General features: G+C 45.4%; 1 protein-coding gene across 1 annotated transcript; it reads left to right on the top strand.

Annotated features, from left to right (window-relative positions):
- The first annotated feature begins 1,646 nt into the window (after positions 1-1,646).
- Positions 1,647-17,460, top strand: PRELP (proline and arginine rich end leucine rich repeat protein). Its single transcript, XM_033919310.1, has 3 exons — positions 1,647-1,800; positions 11,473-12,436; positions 15,171-17,460. Exons 2-3 carry the CDS (start codon positions 11,488-11,490, stop codon positions 15,344-15,346), a joined length of 1,125 nt encoding a protein of 374 aa, XP_033775201.1. The 5' UTR covers positions 1,647-1,800; positions 11,473-11,487; the 3' UTR covers positions 15,347-17,460.
- The last annotated feature ends 1,486 nt before the right edge of the window (positions 17,461-18,946 follow it).

Raw genomic sequence — 18,946 nt, forward strand, 5'->3', positions numbered from 1 at the left:
TCTTCCGGAGGCTGTGATAGGACAGAGTACATTATGGGGTTTCAAAGAAGGATTGGATAAATTCCTGATGGATGCGGGGATTGAGGGATACAGATAGAGGTATAGATAGACAGAGGGATAAAGGGGATTGAAGGGTTTTAGGCAAAGGATCACCTTACAGGTCATGGACCTGATGGACTGCTGCGGGAGCAGACTGCTGGGCACGATGGACCTCTGGTCTGACCCAGCGGAGGCAACTTCTTATGTTCTTATGTTCATAGAGCGGTTTTTAGCGCTGGCTGTGGCAGTAACAGCTCCGACTGCAGCCAGTGCTAGAAACCATGCTACGGTTTTGTAAACGGGGGGGGGGGGGGGGGTAAATGAGCTAATTATATTGTTTGCTTTTTTTTTTAATGAAATTAAAACAGATTTTATCAATAAGAGTACAAATTCCCTTATATTTCCGAGCAAAGTAATGTTCCCTTACCCAGAGAGGATTCCTCTTCTCTCAGAACTCCCTTCAAGAATAGTTAAGCTCTGGAACGTGTTGCCAGAGGATGTGGTAAGAGTGGATAGCGTAGCTGGTTTTAAGAAAGATTTGGACAAGTTCCTGGAGGAAAAGTCCATTGTCTGTTATTGAGAAAGACATGGGGGAAGTCACTGCTTGCCCTGGATCGGTAGCATGGAATGTTGCTACTCCTTGGGTTTTGGCCAGGTACTAGTGACCTGGATTGGCCACCGTGAGAACAGGCTACTGGGCTTGATGGACCATTGGTCTGACCCAGTAAAGCTATTCTTATGTTCTTATGAATCCAGACAGGACAAAAAGATGGCTTTGGCGTGAAAGAGCAGCCTGCCTGGTGAGGTAGACTGACCCCATCTGGTAGTTGGTCAGTCATTCTCCCAAGGTCTGAGCCCTCCGCACAGGCTCACAGAAGGAAGGAAGGGGTTCCTGTATTGTAAATGCCACCGGCTGTCCATTGTAATTTGCCTAGATTAGAACTTTGGATGGTGCGGAGTAAGAAATGTAATAAAGAAATAAGTCAGTCAGTCCCTTCTCCTAACCCAGGGGTTTATACTTATTCCCAGACATCCCACTGCCATCACATTATGAAACCTCTGAAGCGACTATTAAAGGTTGACAACAGAGCCATGGAATTTAATGACACTCTCCCATGAGTGGCTCAGTGGCAATGCTGTGCTGAACCACTCAGATGGTCTTCAGTTTGGTCTCCTCTAATGGCCACACCAGTGTTTACAGCCCTTGCTCAAAGACGACACCTAGTGGTCAGATTGTCCGCAGGTTGTTTTGAAAGTGGCCCTGGTCCAGGACACAAGATTAGGGAGGGAAGGATTAAATTCCCCCAAACATTTGTAAAGGAAGGCTCAAGATGCCAAATCCCAATTCTGGTTCCAGTTGAGCTGGAAGTATGATGGGGGACACATTTCAGCTAAGTTTTTCATCAGGGATAATGTCTTTTAGCTGTGATAACACTGTTTGGTAAAACAAAAAGGGAACTGTCTCGTTCCCCACCAAGATCTCCAGAGGAAAGTATTTTTAAACGTGAGACGTCTCAGAAGTAAACACAAGCCCTAGAAAAGTTCTTCAGCCAGATAAAGGCATTATTGTGTTTGCCAATCCTCTTCCCACCTCTCCCTCTGCAGCATTCTCCCCCTCCCTCTCTCTTTCTCTCTCTTCCTTTTTCCCTCCCTTCCATTCTCCTCCCTGACAGTGTCTGAGGAAGCCCACAGCACACAGACAGAGAGAGCAGTGCAGAGGGAGAGACGCCCCGCCGAGAGCACAGGATAGGTGAATGCCAGGTAAGCATCATGCAGGACCTTCCCTCCAGCTCCCCAGTTCTTCTCAGGCGTTGTTCCTGCCTTGCCTCTTTTCTTTTCCTTTCTCTGCCTTCTTTATTTTTTTTTCTAATTTGCTTCTGCATTTGACATATCACAAGCTTTTCTTGCAGAAATGTTTGTTCTGCTGCCCTCCCTCTCCCCCCACCAAACTTTTATATTGCATCTGCAGTTGTGTTGCTAACGTGCAACATTTTGCAAAGAGATTTCTATGGAAACAGGAGTGGGACCCTTCTCCACACACCCCCACCCCACCCCAATTGCTAACCAGCCCTGTAAATTGTAAAGAGAATGAAGTGAATCAGCAAGACATGAAAAACGTATAGCTGAGGAGCCCTGAGAAAGGAGTTTTAATGGGACTGGCAAGGAAAGAAAGAAGCAAGAGATGGGCATTGGGATGACTTCTTCCAGAGAAGATGCTGTGAATTCTGTCCTTCAGACTGCAAGAAACATTTCTCCTTCTCTTTCCCTGCACACAAATCTCCAGATCTCAACATCAGAGCATTCCTTTCCTTCCTCTTTTATCTGCTGTGTGGTTCTGAATATTACCAGATGTTTCCTGGTCCTTATTTCTTATGCAGTATCCCTGAAGACAGCCTTCCAGACCAGATTCGGGGTGGGGGGGGGGGGGGGGGGAGCACAGAGCAAATGACGGCAATCAAGCCCAATTTGAGTGTCCAGTGTGCTAAATGTGGATTCCCAGGCTCCCCTCACCCTCCTTTCAGTCTCTCGGAGACTTGTGGCCCCTCCTCACCATCTCCTCTGCTTCCTTAGTTAAAGCATCACTTCTGTTCTTTTTATTCTGCCCTCACAACTGCCCCACCCCCAATAACAGTTCTCCCTAAACTACACCAGCCGGTGGCTTAGTAAAGGGGGTGCGGTCTTCCTCGGGGCGCTGGCACCCCTCCTGCTCTCTGCCCCTTCCCTCCCCCCAGTACCTTTTTCCCTTCAGTGCAAACAGCCATGAACCTGCTGCTCATGTTGGCTTCGGCACTCTCTGACATCAGTTCCGAGACCTGCACCTAGGATGTGACATCAGAGAGAGCGCCAAAGCTGACGCGAGCAGCAAGTTTGTTGCTGTCGTGCCGAAGCTGAAAAGATAGGGGGAAGGGGGGCTCCAAGTCCCCAAATCTACCCCTCTAACTGCCCTATTACATTGTAAACTCCCCCACCCTCTGTCCCACCTCCCAAACTACCCTGCAACTGCCACCACACCCCACCCCGTAACAGCCTCACCACGTCACAAATTTCACCTCTATCAAAAACATTCCCCTGCAAATTGCCCCATCCCAAAACCTATCTCCCCCTGACAAAAACAAACCCTTTTAGCTGCTCCACTACCCCGACACTTCTCCATCCCCCGAACTTACCCTCCCTCACCTACATCACCACCCTGCAAGTTGACCCACCCCCAAAACCGCCACTTCAAAAATTATCAACTGCCCTATTGCCCTCCTCACAGCCTCGCATTCAAAAAAATACTCCTTCCCCCCACAACTACCCTGATCCCCCCAAATATCCAGCAAACTGAACCACCACAACCATCGACTAACCTTTGCAGTGTACCCACAGAACACAGAGCAGACATATACACCCCCCCCCCCCCCGGCAAAGGTGCATAGGGGAATTGGAAAGAGCATCACAGTCAGGCTCTGAAGCAGAGCTGCTGCCTCCGCACCCTGAGGTTGTGGGATTGAATCCTTGTGACTCCGAGCAAGTCACTAAATCCTCTATTGCCCCAGATGCAAAATAAGTACCTGTAAATATGTAAACTGCTTTGAATGTGTACAAGTCCCAACTCCCATCCCCTTTCCCCTCTTGTAGGTTTTTAGAAGTCCATTGACTATCTTGACAAAGAAAGCCCAAAAGGTAAAGGGAACAGCCCCACACAGGGATTGGACCAAATCAAACAGAAGTAGGAGTTAGAGAGCTTTTCAAACTCTTTGACTCAACATGGAGCCGTGTTTCGGCGGAAGCCCTCCTGCCTCAGGAGTCATAAACTATGTAGTAATCCATAGAAGTTCTGGATAATCTTCTACACAGATAACCTATGTGACATAAAAGAAGAAATCATGTTTCTTTGAGAAGCATTAATGCTATAAACACCCCCCCTGAATGAAATATATCTCTAGTACCCTTGCTACAATTAGTTAAATGTCCAAGAGGAAAGAGTGGAAAGCCGCCAAAGTCTATTGCGCTAACACAAGGACCATTGTCGGGCTTCAGATTGAGAGCTAACTCTTAAATCCCTGGGACAAGAGCGCAGTGACTTTGCACTTTCCGAGCTTTCATCTTCAGCCATTAATAAGAGGGTATTTTGTCAGTCCTGGCTATATGGCAGCTCAGAAATCCAAGGAACAGAAGATGCCCACTGCAATGCTGAGAGCAGATTCCTTTTGCCCTCTTCTACCTGCCCTGGCGCCAATGAGCGTGCCTCTGAGCACTGCGCAGATTTCAGTATCTTGAGGCCTTTTCTGATATTGGCCCATGGAATAAATCTGATAGAAAATGTTATAGTCATGTTATAAGCAGAATAACGGTGGTGCTCTGATGAAGCGGACTGAAGCACCCTCAAGGATTGGATCTTTTCATATTTAGACTTTATTATTTATATTCGGCCTTTAAACAAGGCAGAGTACAACCCTAGATAAATAACGAAAAGAAAGAGAGAACAAAACCGACATGTCCAAAAACATCAAAATGAATAAATGCATCTAAAGCATCAATCTTGATAGGTCATTTATAACTCACAATAATATTAATGCTGAATATTTACGCTGGTTCCATGAAAGCTCCAGGAACTATCAGAAACCCTGATGCCTTTGTATAGTTACCAGCACCAGCTGGGAATGATAGAATCAAGCAAAGAACAGGAGGCAGGAACACGTCAGTAAAGCCGGAGATTACTCAGCCCTGCAGGAATGCGCCCAGGGTGTGAGGAGTGGAGAATCCTTCAATTGCACCCTGGATCGCCCCCTCTTCTCCTTAGATCTTGTGCATGTTCCTTTCCTTTACCAGGTCCTCTCCCAAGAGCCCAGACTTCCAAAAGGAAGTATTCCAGTTTCTCCATACCCTTCACCAGTTTTTTTGAGACGAGCAACAAAACTGGTGAAGGGTATGGAGAAACTGGAATACAAGGATAGACTTATAACACTAGGATTGTTCTCCCTTGAGAAAAGGAGACTGCGTGGGGATATGATCGAGACCTTCAAAATACTGAAAGGAATCGACAAAATAGAGCAGAGAAGATTATTTACATTGTCCAATTTGACACGGACTAGAGGACATGTAATGAAGCTAAGGGGGGACAGGTTCAGGACTAATGTCAGGAGGTTCTGCTTCACTCAGAGAGTGGTTGACGCCTGGAATGCCCTCCCAGAGGAGATTATTGCGGAATCGACCGTCCTAGGCTTCAAGAGCAAACTAGATGCATATCTCCTTAAGAGAGGCATATAAAGATATGGTGGACTATAAATTACGCCAGGTGTACACCTGGCAGGGCCTCCGCGTGTGCGGATCGCCGGACTTGATGGACCGAAGGTCTGATCCGGAGATGGCAGTTCTTATGTTCTTAAGGAATGGGGGATGGTATATTATTATTTAATCCAATTCTCTGTACTGTTCTCCAAGGAGAGCTCAGAAAGGTTTACATGAGTTTATTCAGTTACTCAAGCTTTTTTCCCCATCTGTCCAGCTGGGCTCACAATCTATCTAATATATCTGGGGCAATGGGGGCATTAAGTGTTTTGCCCAGGGTCACAAGGAGCAGTGAGGGTTTGAACCCACAACCTCAGGGAGCTGAGGTTGTAGTTTCAACCAATGTAGTAGAAGTGAGACAAGTCTAGGACAATGAAGCCATTGTGATATCACTGATGAGGTTGGTTCTTATTGGTGGAATGAGGCATTGTGACATCACTGATGAGGTTGGCTCTTATTGGTGGAATGAGGCATTATGACATCACAATACCAGCTCTGGTTATCAGAGGCTGAAAATTTTCACACTGTCTCCCTGGGGAGCTCAGAACAGTTTACATGAATTTATTCAGGTACTCAAGCATTTTTCCCCCCATCTGTCCGGGTGGGCTCACAATCTATCTAATGTACCTGGGGCAATGGGGGCATTAAGTGACTTGCCCAGGGTCACAAGGAGTAGCATGGGTTTTGAACCCACAACCTAAGGGTGCTGAGGCTGTAGCTTTAACCACTGCGTCACATTCTCCCATGTGCTTCCATCACCCAAAATACACTTCCATTTTGGATCTGGGTCTGAACACTGTGTCAGCGATTGACTATGGCAGTATTAGCGATATTCTTTCCAGAATTTTCCGTGGAGACTCTTTGTTCAGGAGGGGAATTGTATTTAGGAGAAGCTTTGCAGCAGAGACCCATATACACCACATGCAGTGCAAAACGCTGACGTTTCAGGATCTGCGGTCAGAGCACAGGGCAACCCAAGTTTTCTTTGCTGACTTTAGGGAGACAGAAGCAGGAAAACATTGACCATGAGGGGGAAATGATCACGCATTACAGCAATAAACCTGAACTACCATTTATCATTTCTATTGCACTGAAAGGCAAAAGAGCTTACAATCTAATTTGGACATATAAGGGGTTGGGGAGTTTCTTGCAGAGAGAATAATAGGATGGACATAAGTCATTTTATGGTGAGTGGGAGTCAGGAGTTGAGAGCAAGCTCGAAAAAGTGGTCCTTTAGCTTGGATTTGATACTGCCAGAGACTCAGGAAGTTTGTTCCAGGCATACATAGTAATGAGATGTTGAACATTCAAATGCAAGTAAAGCAGCTCATTAACATGGAAATATTATACCACAGCTAAGCATTATGTAGCTAGGTGCTTATTGCAAGCTGCAGTACAGACAAGAAAATAACCGCAGCCCAAAATGGAAGCATCAGGGCCGCCAAGCCCCCTCCAGGACTCCTCCCAACCACAGCCTTTCAAAGGCCTCCCCGGCGAGGGCAGGGATGTGTGGACTTGCTCCTTCCCAGACCACTAGACACAAGGGATTTTTGGAGTCAGGTAGACTGGGGAGAGGGGGAGAGAGACCATTGAGGAGGGGAACACGTTCAGGTGGTGGTGGGGGGGTGTTAACCAATAGTGAGCACACTATTTGTGAAGGGTTCAGATTGGCATGTTACTATGGGGGAGGGGTCCTTGCTAGTCCCTTTTTGAGAGAGTCCTGGAGCATTGGGTCACATGTTGGCAGCCTGATGGACCTGGGCCAGTGGAACAATGTTGCTCCCAAGTGTCTCAAAAGCAGCATCATTCATATACCACAAGTGTGAAAAACCTGCAGGACTGAGGTACGGGTTGGTGACTTCCGGGGTAAAGCCCACTTTAACCTTATCTTGATAACTTCCTCCCTTAGTATACATTAACTGGGTGATATTTCAGTATCTTAATTGCAAAGCCAACTAAAATGGCCACCCGAACCCTTCCATTATAGATTGGGAGATTGCAATTTTCTTATGACTCTGTTCTTGGTCTTCTCTTTCATCACTTCACTTCTCTTCTTCATTTTCCTCCTCCATCTTTGATGCCTGTCTTTCTCTCTCTTTCTTCTCATTTCTTAAGAACATAAGAATAGCCATATTGGGTCAAACCGATGGCTCATCTAGCCCAGTATCCAGCTTCCAACTGTTGCCAATCCACATCACAAGTATCTGGCAGAAACTTAATGGACTTTTGCTAAGGAACTTGTCCAAACCCTTTTTTTAAACTCAGATATGCAAACTGCTGTTACCCCATCCTTTGTCAACGAGTTTCACAGCTTAACTATTTGTTGAGTGGAAGTTCTCAGATCTCTATGATTGAAACACTCTAAGAAAGAACCTCCACTCCAGGACAACAGAAAGAAGCAAAGAACTGGAGGGATCGTGATTCAGCTATGTTCTCCTTCATGGAGTGTCCCCTTGTCTTAGTAATGTGGAATCTTTACGGATAGAAAGTACTGTAGAACTTGTTTCCTACTGTTAGACTCAGTTGCCTCTTTAACATATAGAGGGGCATAATCAAAAGTGTGACTAAGGGCTCCTTTTACGAAGGTACGCTAGCGTGTTCAGCACGCGCTACACGCTAACACTTCCATAGAGCTTGCGTTAGTATTTTCCGTGTAGCGTGTGTGCTAAAAACGCTAGCGCACCTTAGTAAAAGGAGCCCTAGGTCTGAAGTTGGACGTTTTGTGGAAGATGTCCACAAACCCAGGAAGAAAAATGTCCTTTTTCAAAGCTGCCAAATGTCCTTTTTATTTTTGAAAATGAGTTAGGTATAAGTTTTAGTCCTTAGGACGTCTACCTTTTTTGCCCATTTCCAAAAATAAAATCATCCACGTGAAAAACATACAAAAGCAAGTTTTGCAGATGTACCCACCAACTACCTCGTCTGATCGCAGCAGAAGGACTCCCCAGTTTCAGGGATTCCTGGTGGCTCAACTGATGGGAATTCCCCCTACCAGGATCAGCTAGGCCACAGAGCCCTACACCCCGGACTTCCCCTAACATCCATTTTGAGCCAATCAGGACCTTTGGCCCCTCCCACTGCATCCCAAGATGCATTTGGAAGGGGAAGCCCTGTCATTTGCAGCATGCAGCCCTGTAGGCAGGAGGAAGTGAGCTTCCCTCCTGCTGTTTTCTCTTCCGAAAGTAAGGGGAGGTTCAGGGATGGTGGAGCAGAGATATCAGGGGGAGGGGTGTAGGGCTCCGCGGCTTAGCTGATTCTGGCAGGGGGGAATCCCCGTCAGTTGAGACACCAGGAATCCCTGAAACTGGCTCAGCTGATGGGGATTCCTCTGCCACGATCAGCTAATGGGAAGCCTATGGATTTTGGGGAGGTTTTTTCATTCTTTGGGTGATGGGAGGGAGTCATGACCACTGGAGGAGTAAGGGGGGGTTATGCCTTAAATTCCCCAGTGGACGGCAGCCTGCGATTGTCGTAACACGTGCAACAGCGCATTATCGTGAAGAATCAGCACACCTTCTGTGAGTTTTCCTAATCTTTTCTCCTTGATTGACTCCCACAAAGCGATCATTGTGTTGGCATAACTCTCCCCGGTTACAGCTGTCTTGTGTGGCATGAACTACAGAAGCAAAAGTCCTTCATCATTCCAGAAGACAATTGTCTGCAGATTTTTCTGTCTTGAATGTTTTTGGGGTGGGGAATGACTTGTGCTTTCGCTGCATTGGCGTCATCCAGGCAGTAGCATTCATTTGTTAAGCTTCACAGTATCAATTGACCTCCATTTTGTTTGTCTCTTTCTTCCATCCTCCTGTTGATGGCACCTGCTTGACCAGTGTGGCTCGGCTTCTCTCACAGCTGCAAGCAAACGCCTGCTGGCCCTGTGCCTTCAGCTGAGCTCAGCTAGCTTTTCCGACTGCTTCTTCGGGCTCTTTCCTCACTACATTCCTTTCAAATGAAGTCTCCAACAATCTGCAACAAGTTCCTGTATCCGTCTTCTTGGTTCCTTTTCTGATTTCTAAACCTTTTCAAAACCACAGCTGCAGAATTTATTTAATTATAAAAACTTTACACAAGTAACACAGGACACACTGTATCTCCCAAAGCAGCAAGAAGGCTCTTTTCATCATCTATCCTGCATCCCTTGGTTTACTTTCCCCCAGCCTTCACTTAACACAACTCAAACCAAATTACCCTTTTGGCAACCAAATCCTGACCATCCATGTTACATGTTTTCTGATGGCCAAAGTCTAGTGGTCGATTCTGACATAATGCAGTCCGGGTTCATGATCCTTTATCTGAAATTCTAAAAACCAAAATTCTTTTGCAACATTGTTGCATTGCTAATTTGTACAAAAAAGCTCACTTTTAGCATTAAAATTGAAACCAGGCTCCAAAGTCACTTTAAAGAATTCCCTCTTTGCTGATATTGGTCATCGTACCGTACACTGGATTTCCTCTGAGATAACATAGTAAATGATGGCAGATAAAGACCTGAATGGTCCATCCAGTCTGCCCATTAGTTATCTTATTAAATATACATGATTCAATTAACTTGTCTTTGGTGGCCTCAGTGATTCATATTCATTGTCTGCTGCAGCCCTTACAGGCTGTTCTCTGTCACATCTAGCCAGGAAGGAAAGAGGAAGTGATGTCATCAAAGCAGGACACCGTAGAGCGACATGTGAATCTGTACAGTCACTGGCAATACATCATTCCAAAGACCCAAAAATTCTAAAATCTGGAAAGTCTCTGGTCCCGAGTATTTTGGATAAAGGATTGTGAACCTGTACCTTCATTCCTGTAGGGTCCTGTTTCCCAGTCTGCTCTCTGAACCAGGCTTTTGGAGGGTATCAGCAACAAATTTCCCCGACTCAATCTTCATATGCAAGTTGGACAATCCCATAGTATTTTGTTGATAAGATTGATGATATAAACACAGTACCTTAAATGCCAGTACTATCAATTTAAACTGTACTACTGGTAGCCATGTCAGAAGAAACGTATCAGCCGAGCATGTCCCTTCCTTCCTCCTCCCATATATTATGGATAATCTATGGCGTTTTATCCGGTTTCCAGGGAATACATAAGGCAGAGCTACTCAAATGGGTCTACTGTACAGGCCAGCAGGGTTTTCAGTAGGGTTATCAGACATCCAGGAAAACACAGACATGTCCTCTCTTTAGAGGACTGTCCGGGCTCCCAGCCAGACTTTCCAAAGCCTAGCATTTGTCCGAGTTTTGGAAAGCCCCGATGAGCTCCGGCCATGTCTGGAGAGCCTCTGAGCATAGGCGGATGATGTCACACCCACCCACACATGCTCGAGGCCCCCCAGTCACAGATGGAGCTCATCCAGAAGAGGAGAGGAGGCTTTGTGGGGGCAGAACTGGGCGGGGATGGAGGCGGGGTCATGTGTCTGGGGTTTCGCAGAGAAAAATATAATAAACCTAGTTTTCAGGATATCCCTAATGAATATGCAAGAGAGAGATTTGCATATAATGCAAGTGGCCGGTATGCAAATGTCTCTAATGTATATTCATTAGGGATATCCTAGTGACATTTATAGATGGTTCCTACTCAGAAGAGCTTACAGTCTAACTTGGACAGACAGACATGACAAATAGGGTTGGGGATGCAACTATATTATGGAATTATTGGAAACTGTTAAAATTTGCTTTGCTATTCCCTAGTGCCTCACGCGTGTGTTGATAGATTCACACGTGTCAACACAGAAATGTATTTATAATGCACTTTAACCCTAAAGTGGCAATTCTAGAACCTGGAGTCACAAAAGCTGTAATTAGAGCATTTTCTCTATGGCTTTGTAGCACACCAAAGCTTTTATAGTGGCCAAAACTTAGATGCAACCATTGGAAGGTGCCAAGGAAGGCGCTCCAAGAAGCCCACCAAACATAGTATTCTAGGTTATATGGGTAAGCTGGCACCATAGCCACTTAGCAATTTTCACAGAAAGTTTGTAGAATAGCTCATAGCATTTACTGGGTAATTTACACTTTTTGGCGCCAGTTACCCACCTAAGTGCCCTAATAACGCCAAGTCATAGAACTGATTTTTACATTTTTAAATGTTTTAAACCTTTCAATGGAGAAATCAATGAGAAAATGCACCAACCTTTCTGTAACGGCTCTCTCATCTTTCCGACAGGTGAACATTCGGACCATGAAGTTGTCTTTCTCTTTGTTGCTTCTTCTCACCTTATTTCTGATCTCTGAAGTGAATGGGCAAAGGCGTAAACCTCGTCCCACTGGTGCCAAATCCCCACAGTTGCCCACACCACCTGTCGCAGAGCCAGTAGAACCAACTGAATTGCCCCCTCCCCTTCCTCCTGGCCCTCCATCTGTCTTTCCAGACTGTCCTAGGGAATGTTTCTGCCCCACACACTTCCCTGATGCTTTGTACTGTGATAGTCGAAACCTGAGGAGGGTTCCCTTAATCCCATCTCGCATACATTACCTTTACCTACAGAACAACTTCATTGATAACCTACAGGAGGAGTCTTTTAAAAATTCCACAGAGTTGAAATGGATCAACCTAGATAACAATCGATTACAGAAGGTGGACAAACAAATCCTGCAGAAGTTGAACAATCTCACCTTTTTGTACTTAGAGAAGAACCAGTTGAAGGAGGTGCCATCTTTTCTTCCTACCAGTCTGGAGCAACTGCGTTTGAGCAGGAACCAAATTTCCAAGATTCCTACTGGTGTTTTCAGTAAACTGGAACAACTTATCTTGTTGGACCTACACCACAACAAGCTAAGTGATGGCGTCTTCAACAAAAACACCTTCAACGGGCTGAAGAACCTCATGCAGCTAAACCTAGCTCACAACCTACTCCGGAAGATGCCATCTGGTGTGCCTAGCACCGTCCATCAATTCTTCCTAGATAGAAACAGTATCGAGGACATTCCGAATGATTATTTCAAAGAATTCCCCAACCTAACTTTCCTCAGGCTCAATTACAACCAGCTGTCTGACAAAGGGCTGCCCAAAAATGCTTTCAATATCTCCAACTTGCTAGTGCTTCACCTGGCCCACAACAATCTCACTCAAGTTCCATTCATCAATACAAAGCTAGAGCATCTCTATCTGAACCACAATGCCATTAAAAGTGAGTTGGATATATAAGTGTGTTTGCAAAGTTGTTGCAAAATTATGGGCTTGCCAATGTCTATTTTCTTAATGCAGACCTAACGTACCTTTTCTTTTTGTCAACACAATATGGAGCTCATATTAAAGGCCTTGTCACAGGTAACGAGGGGCCCGATATTCAACCAGTGGTGATCAACATTTTGCTGGGCATTGAATTTCCAGGTTTCTAGAGCCAGCTAAGGACTGACTTTTATGTGGTCCTATTGAACTAGTCAAGTGCCAGTTCTGCCCCTGCAACGCCCCTATAATAGCTGGTTTTCAGCAGCACTAACTAATTATGTGCCACGGAAAATTAATAGTATACCCTGAAGAGGCGATTTAGTTGGCCAGGAGCCCCCCGAGTGTTAATGGCCATTTATTCAATGACCTGGCGTATGTGTGCGCCCTGTAAATGACCTGTGTAGGGTTAGGGTTTAAAGAGGCAGCCTCTTTCCAAATGCATCATTTTTACGTGGCTGTAGAATTTTCCTCAAGTCCTTTACTGAGGGTACAACACGTTTTATAAGCTTATCTCCTCCAGTCCATACTTGCATTATACAATATGCAAAACAGGTCTAACATAGCTGGAGATGGTGAAAGTTTAAAAAATGCCGACCGCTGCTGGCTGAATATTCCCTGGACTGTTTTTAGCATTTGCACAGACACTTATTTGTTATAAAGAAAAGGATGCATATAAAGAGAATCTGAAAATAAACAAAATAACGATAATTGTTCTCAGTGAAAAAACACCATGTGATGCCGCTGGCAGGCCAAAGTTGATGGTGTTATCTATGACATCATAGCACAAACCCTCCTTACCTCCTCAATGGAATAATGAATGAGAAAATCACTTATCTTAGGCGTTCTTCATTCACCTACTGGAGAGGTTGTAGAGCACCAAGATACCATCCAACAGTTGGTGGTCAAAGTCCAAAGGTTCCTAAACAAAACTCAAAAAATCAAGTAATCCATAAAATCCAAATGCATGATAAGTCCACGATTCACTCTTCATCAACTTCATATTAATTCATCATGCATGATGAAGAGTGAATTGTGGACTTATCTTGCATTTGGATTTTATAGATTACTTGATTTTTTTAGTTTTTTGGGTTTTGTTTGGGAACCTTTGGACTTTGACTGCCAGCTGTTGGATGGTGCCTTGGTGCTCTACAACCTCTCCAGGAAGTGAATGAAGAATGTCTAAGATAAGTGATTTTCTCATTCATTATTCCATTGAGGAGGTAAGGAGGGTTTGTGCTATGATGTCATAGGTAACACCATCAACTTTGGCCTACCAGCGGCATCACATGGTGTTTTTTCACTCAGAACAATTATCATTATTTTGTTTATTTTCAGGTTCTCTTTATGTGCAGTTTGGTTAGGTTAATGAGAATTCAGTATTATTTAGTCGTTACTCTCTTTTTTGAAGTTTTTTGGATAAAGAAAAGGATCCTATTAAAAAACCCCAACCTATATATATATATATATATATATACTGTATATATATATATATATACTGTATATATAAATTTTTTTTTTAAATTAAAATTAGATTCTAATGTGCTCTACAATAACAATACTGCAAAGATATCCACCCACTGTGGTGGTAGAGTCTGAACTCTTGATTCCACAAAGGGAAGTGAAGTATTATATCCTGTGAAAGCTTGTGGTGACTGAATTCATCACTGTTCCCGTCCTCGCAGATAACTGTCATTCTTTAGTGTCTAATTCAACCTCAGTCTTTCTACAACAGCATTCTTCAATGGAAGGCATGAGGGTAAGTGGCTGGGCCCTTTCACACTCTGATTCTTCCCTCTCTCCTTACAGAATGACATGGGGATGGTTTCCCACGGTTATCAACAGGGACTGGAATGGTGATGAATTCTATCACTGTGTCATTCTCTTAGTATCAAGAATTCTCTTGACGTTTAATCCTGTGCACTGACAGCCCAGTTCTGTTCTCAAAATAATACGTATATCAGTGGTATAGCCACAGGTGGGCCTGGGTTGGGCAAGAAACTCCCACTTTGGCCTCAGGTCCACCCAGCAGTGCTTTACGTTTGCTATGGCTGGCAGGGAGTCCCATCAGCTGAAGACTCCCAGGATCTTCTCCCCCCCCCCCCCCCAAGTGTACCTTAGTCACTTTCAGAGGTTGCCAGCAGTGAGTAGCAGAGATTCACACTTGATATTTGCCTCGGCCCCAGAACCTTCTCTCTGACATGGTTTTGTGTAGAGACACTCACGCATAGGTCAGTCTGCTGAAGGCCTCAAAGGGAGACCCACCAACCCAACACAGTTTCCCTCTCTTTTTGACTTTTAATGAAAGAAGAACTGTTAGCCAGCCTGGTTGGTGGCACCATGGCAGCTTAGTGTGCACCAGGCGCTTTAGGTGATTCTTTCTGGGAGGAGCATCTTCTCAGCTTCCAACATAAGTCTGTGACTGACTAGAAAGCTCTTGCAATCTTCCCAGGCAGCCGAAAAGCATTCTGCACTACATCTACTAAGACTGACTGGAGAGTAGAGTTAATCCTTGGCAGTCAAGTGATTGAAGGAGATGGGATGGTTCTACCTTCTCCTACAAGTATCTCAGAGTTTGAAACTGCAGCCGTGTTGTGGCTGTATTTGCATACTGACAGTTCTAGGGCCATCGCCGTTGTCACCTCAGTCTGGGGCTTTCATGGACATAGGTATAACCCTCTTTTTTTGCCTTTCAGAGATTAATGGCACCGAGATCTGTCCATTGCCTTTCTTGTCTTATGAAGTCTTTATCAACGAGCCAGAGAAAGCGCCCAGCCTGAGATACCTGCGTCTAGACGGCAACCAGCTGAAGCCTCCTATCCCTCTGGACCTGATGCTCTGTTTCAGGCTCCTGCAGTCCGTTGTTATTTAACTCTTCACCTATCATGTGGGCATTGCCACACAGACTCACCACCAGGACCCTGCCAGGCCCGCAATAGATCTGATATCCAGTCCTTCATATTCAGATTCTACTTCTCAGCCCCTAATCTCAGCCCTGAGGTCACACTTCTGTTTCTTATTAAATTGGTATTTTCTACAAGGCAGACAGCAACTGGGAAAGCTCACCCAAGGTACATAGTAACACAAAAACATCCATGTATGCACAGTGCACATGCATACACACCCACACCCACACCCCACACAAATGTTCAAATACCTGTCACACACTCCCACACACAAATGTTCAAATACCTGTCACACACTCCCACACACAAATGTTCAAATACCTGTCACACACACATCCCCCACACCCCACACTAATGTTCAAATACCTGTCACACATCCCACACCCCCCCCAAATGTTCAAATACCTGTCACACACTCCCACACACAAATGTTCAAATACCTGTCACACATACCCCCACACACCCCCAAATGTTCAAATACCTGTCACCCCCCCCAACAAATGTTCAAATACCTGTCACACCCCCCCCCCACACCCCACACTAATGTTCAAATACTTGTCAGGCTCAGGGGGCTGATAGTCAAATACTTTAGACTCCTTTGACAGTTGGGGTCCTAAATTAGCTTTTTTGAACATTTATTAGGACTGAGTTTCTAAATTCATGCTCCTAGTTTCACTAACCTCCAAAATTTAGGCAGGGCAGGACTAAAGGGTAGGCCAAGTAGGCATGTGCCTGGGGCCCGAACAGCTCATGGGGGCCCAGAACACTGCCTGCTCCACTGATGTCAGCGTAGCTGCCTTGGGACCCGGCTCCAGTCATCCAACTACTGCCTTCAGCTGCCTTCTTCATTATTCAGTGTAGCCAAACTTGAGTCTTCCAAAGGTCCAGCCAGGATTTTGCATCAGAGGGAAGGCTATTGGGTCAGTGTGTAGTAACTGCTTGCCTCAGCCTTTTGAAGACCATGAGTTTGGCTGCACTGAATAATGAAGAAGGAAAAGGTGCTACTTGGCCTTCTGCAGATGTGCCTGGAGGGAGGACAGGGGCAGGGCGGGGCCTAGGACCCACCAAAGACTTAATCCTGCCCTGAATTTAGGTGAATTTTCAACCAAAAGCTTAAAGATCCAGAGTTCAGCAGAACATAAGGGCCACGTTTAAGAACCAAATGTGTGCCTGATTTTATGAGAAGTAGAACAAGTGCAGAGTGGGATAGAACACGTTTCTCTGCGTTTTGAGCTACTTTACGTGTCCTTTATGTGCTCACAAGTTCTTTTTCTTGAAAGTTTCTATTCCCAGCACTGAAGGGACACTTAGTGGACCTAAACACACCCCTGAGGCCGAAACACGCAGTGTGTCGGGTCATTCACGGGATCCTTTCACAATAAGGACTTTTTATTCATGTGTTTGTTTAAAATTTACAGAAATAAAGATGATTTGTCTCAAGGTTGACGCGTTCTATCCCACTCCCCACTTGCTCTTGGGGTTTTGTTCCCTTTCCTTGGTTCCTGATTTTAAGAGCTCAGCTTTTATTGCAATATTGGGCTCCTCCGTTGCAGACTGGGACCCTTGACAGAATCCGATAAACACTCGAAAGGCCTTTGTCCCTGGCCGAGTGAGGCCTTACGTTCAACAGGTGCACCAGGATGGCAGGAAAAATGGGTGATTTGGGGGTTTAGGGGTTTAAGCCATGCCTTTTTCAGTTGTTGCTCAAGGTGAAATCCATTCAGGTAGGGTAGGGGATGGCGGATGGGAGGTGTCGTCTGTCTCTGAGCTCTGCTGCAGAATCTCTCTCTCTCCTCTTGGTGTCCATTAATCCAGCTCCCTCCACCCCACTGTTCCACTGCCTCTCTGCTTCCTACTAAACTTTCTAAAGAGCTAAAGAGAATCTTTTGTATCGATCTGGGCTGCTTTTTGTCAGCTCATTCTTTTGAGAAATCCTTTCAGATGTTTTTATGGGACAAGTGTCTAATTTTTGAAATGCATGATTCTTCAAAAGAGCTTCTCTCCGGTCCTGCACACCGGTCTTTGTAGCTTATGCAGCCGGAGAATTGTTTATATAAATCATATTATATATTTACAGTAATTTCATGTTCTGCAGTTCTTTCAACCTTTCATGGATACAAAAGGCAAAGCTAAAAGGCGGAGATTTCTCTGTGTCTGGCACTTGCAGAATAACAAGGGGACGTCATGGGGAAGAGGATGGCAAAACATGACTGCAGCAGCTTTTCCATACATGTATAAATTTGTTCACCATAAATGAAGCCAGATCGCCTGAGCTGATCCAGGAAATCTGAAAACTCATTTCTTTCATCCCTTTGCTTGGTTTTCATTTTTAGCAAATACTTTGCAGTCAAAGCCAAAGCAAAATGAAAAGCTGCAAAATCCCCCCCCCCCCCAATAAATCCCCCCTGTTCACACATGGGGCATGGGTGGGGTCAAGAGATCATAGAAAGAGGTGGACCACGGCCTGCAGTTGAAGACGTACGAGCTACGGCAGAGCTGGGGAGGGGGAGGGGGTGCTGCAGTGCAGAGGTGAGGAGTAGAGAATAACACGGGGATAAATTTGTCCCCGTCCCTGTCAGCTCTGCCTTAACTGTCTCAAACACTTGTGAGGTGAGGACGGAGCTTGCAGGAATAGGAAAAGAACTCACGGGGATGGGTGGGGAAAATTTGTCCCCGCGGGGACGGGGAAAAATTTGTCCCTGTGTCATTCTCTAGTGAGGAGCCCAGGCAGAGCTGTGTGCGGGCTCTCGTTGCTAGAACAGGCTGGAACGGGCCTAAGTCTGTGATCTGGCTTCTGTGGGTCTCCTGGAGACAAATGGACTTTGTCTCCCTTCAAGCTACAGCTGGAGCTTCATATTCTGCACATTTTCGACTGGAGTTCATTGGTGCTTGCTCCTGAGGCAGGAGGTTAGCTGCGAAAGGGTCTCTCTGAAGATCAGGATATTTAGGAAAAGTTCTTCCCTCTTTCCCAAAGAAACTAGCGTTTGGTCTCTGGAGTCCGAAATCTCTGTGCAAAGGCTACCATCTGCTGGCAAAGCACCACACTGTACAAACCCCACCCCACAAACTGTACAAGCATCCCAGAGAGCAGCATTTTACACAGTAACACGGTACATGACCACAGAAAAAGACTGTGTGACCCTATGGCTCCAGAAAAAAGGGGACGGACTGAAAGCAATGGAAGTAAGGAGAACAGATTGAGACATCTTGGTTGCTTTCAATGGAAGTAAAACCCGGATGTCTCAGTCCTTTTTTCTGGAGCCATATGGTCACACTACTTATACCTGTCCTCACAGTTAAGGATCCAGCTGCGATTTTCGGCTCCTCAAGGAAGTTTTCCAGTCTCAACCATTTCTGTTCTGCCATTTTGGGCAGATCCAGCCCTCCCTCTGTTCCCATGTCTAACCTTAGCATTTGATGTCAGTGATGAATGTCACTAGCACATCTGGCCTCCAGGGTAGGGTTACCACATGGCTCCAGAAAAAGGAAGTCAGATAAAGACATCTGGGTTTTACATCCATTGAAAGCAAAGGAAGAAGAACCCAGATGTATCAATCCGTCCTCCT

Source organism: Geotrypetes seraphini, chromosome 13 (genome assembly GCF_902459505.1).
Source record: "Geotrypetes seraphini chromosome 13, aGeoSer1.1, whole genome shotgun sequence".
In the NCBI taxonomy this organism is placed as follows: domain Eukaryota; kingdom Metazoa; phylum Chordata; class Amphibia; order Gymnophiona; family Dermophiidae; genus Geotrypetes; species Geotrypetes seraphini.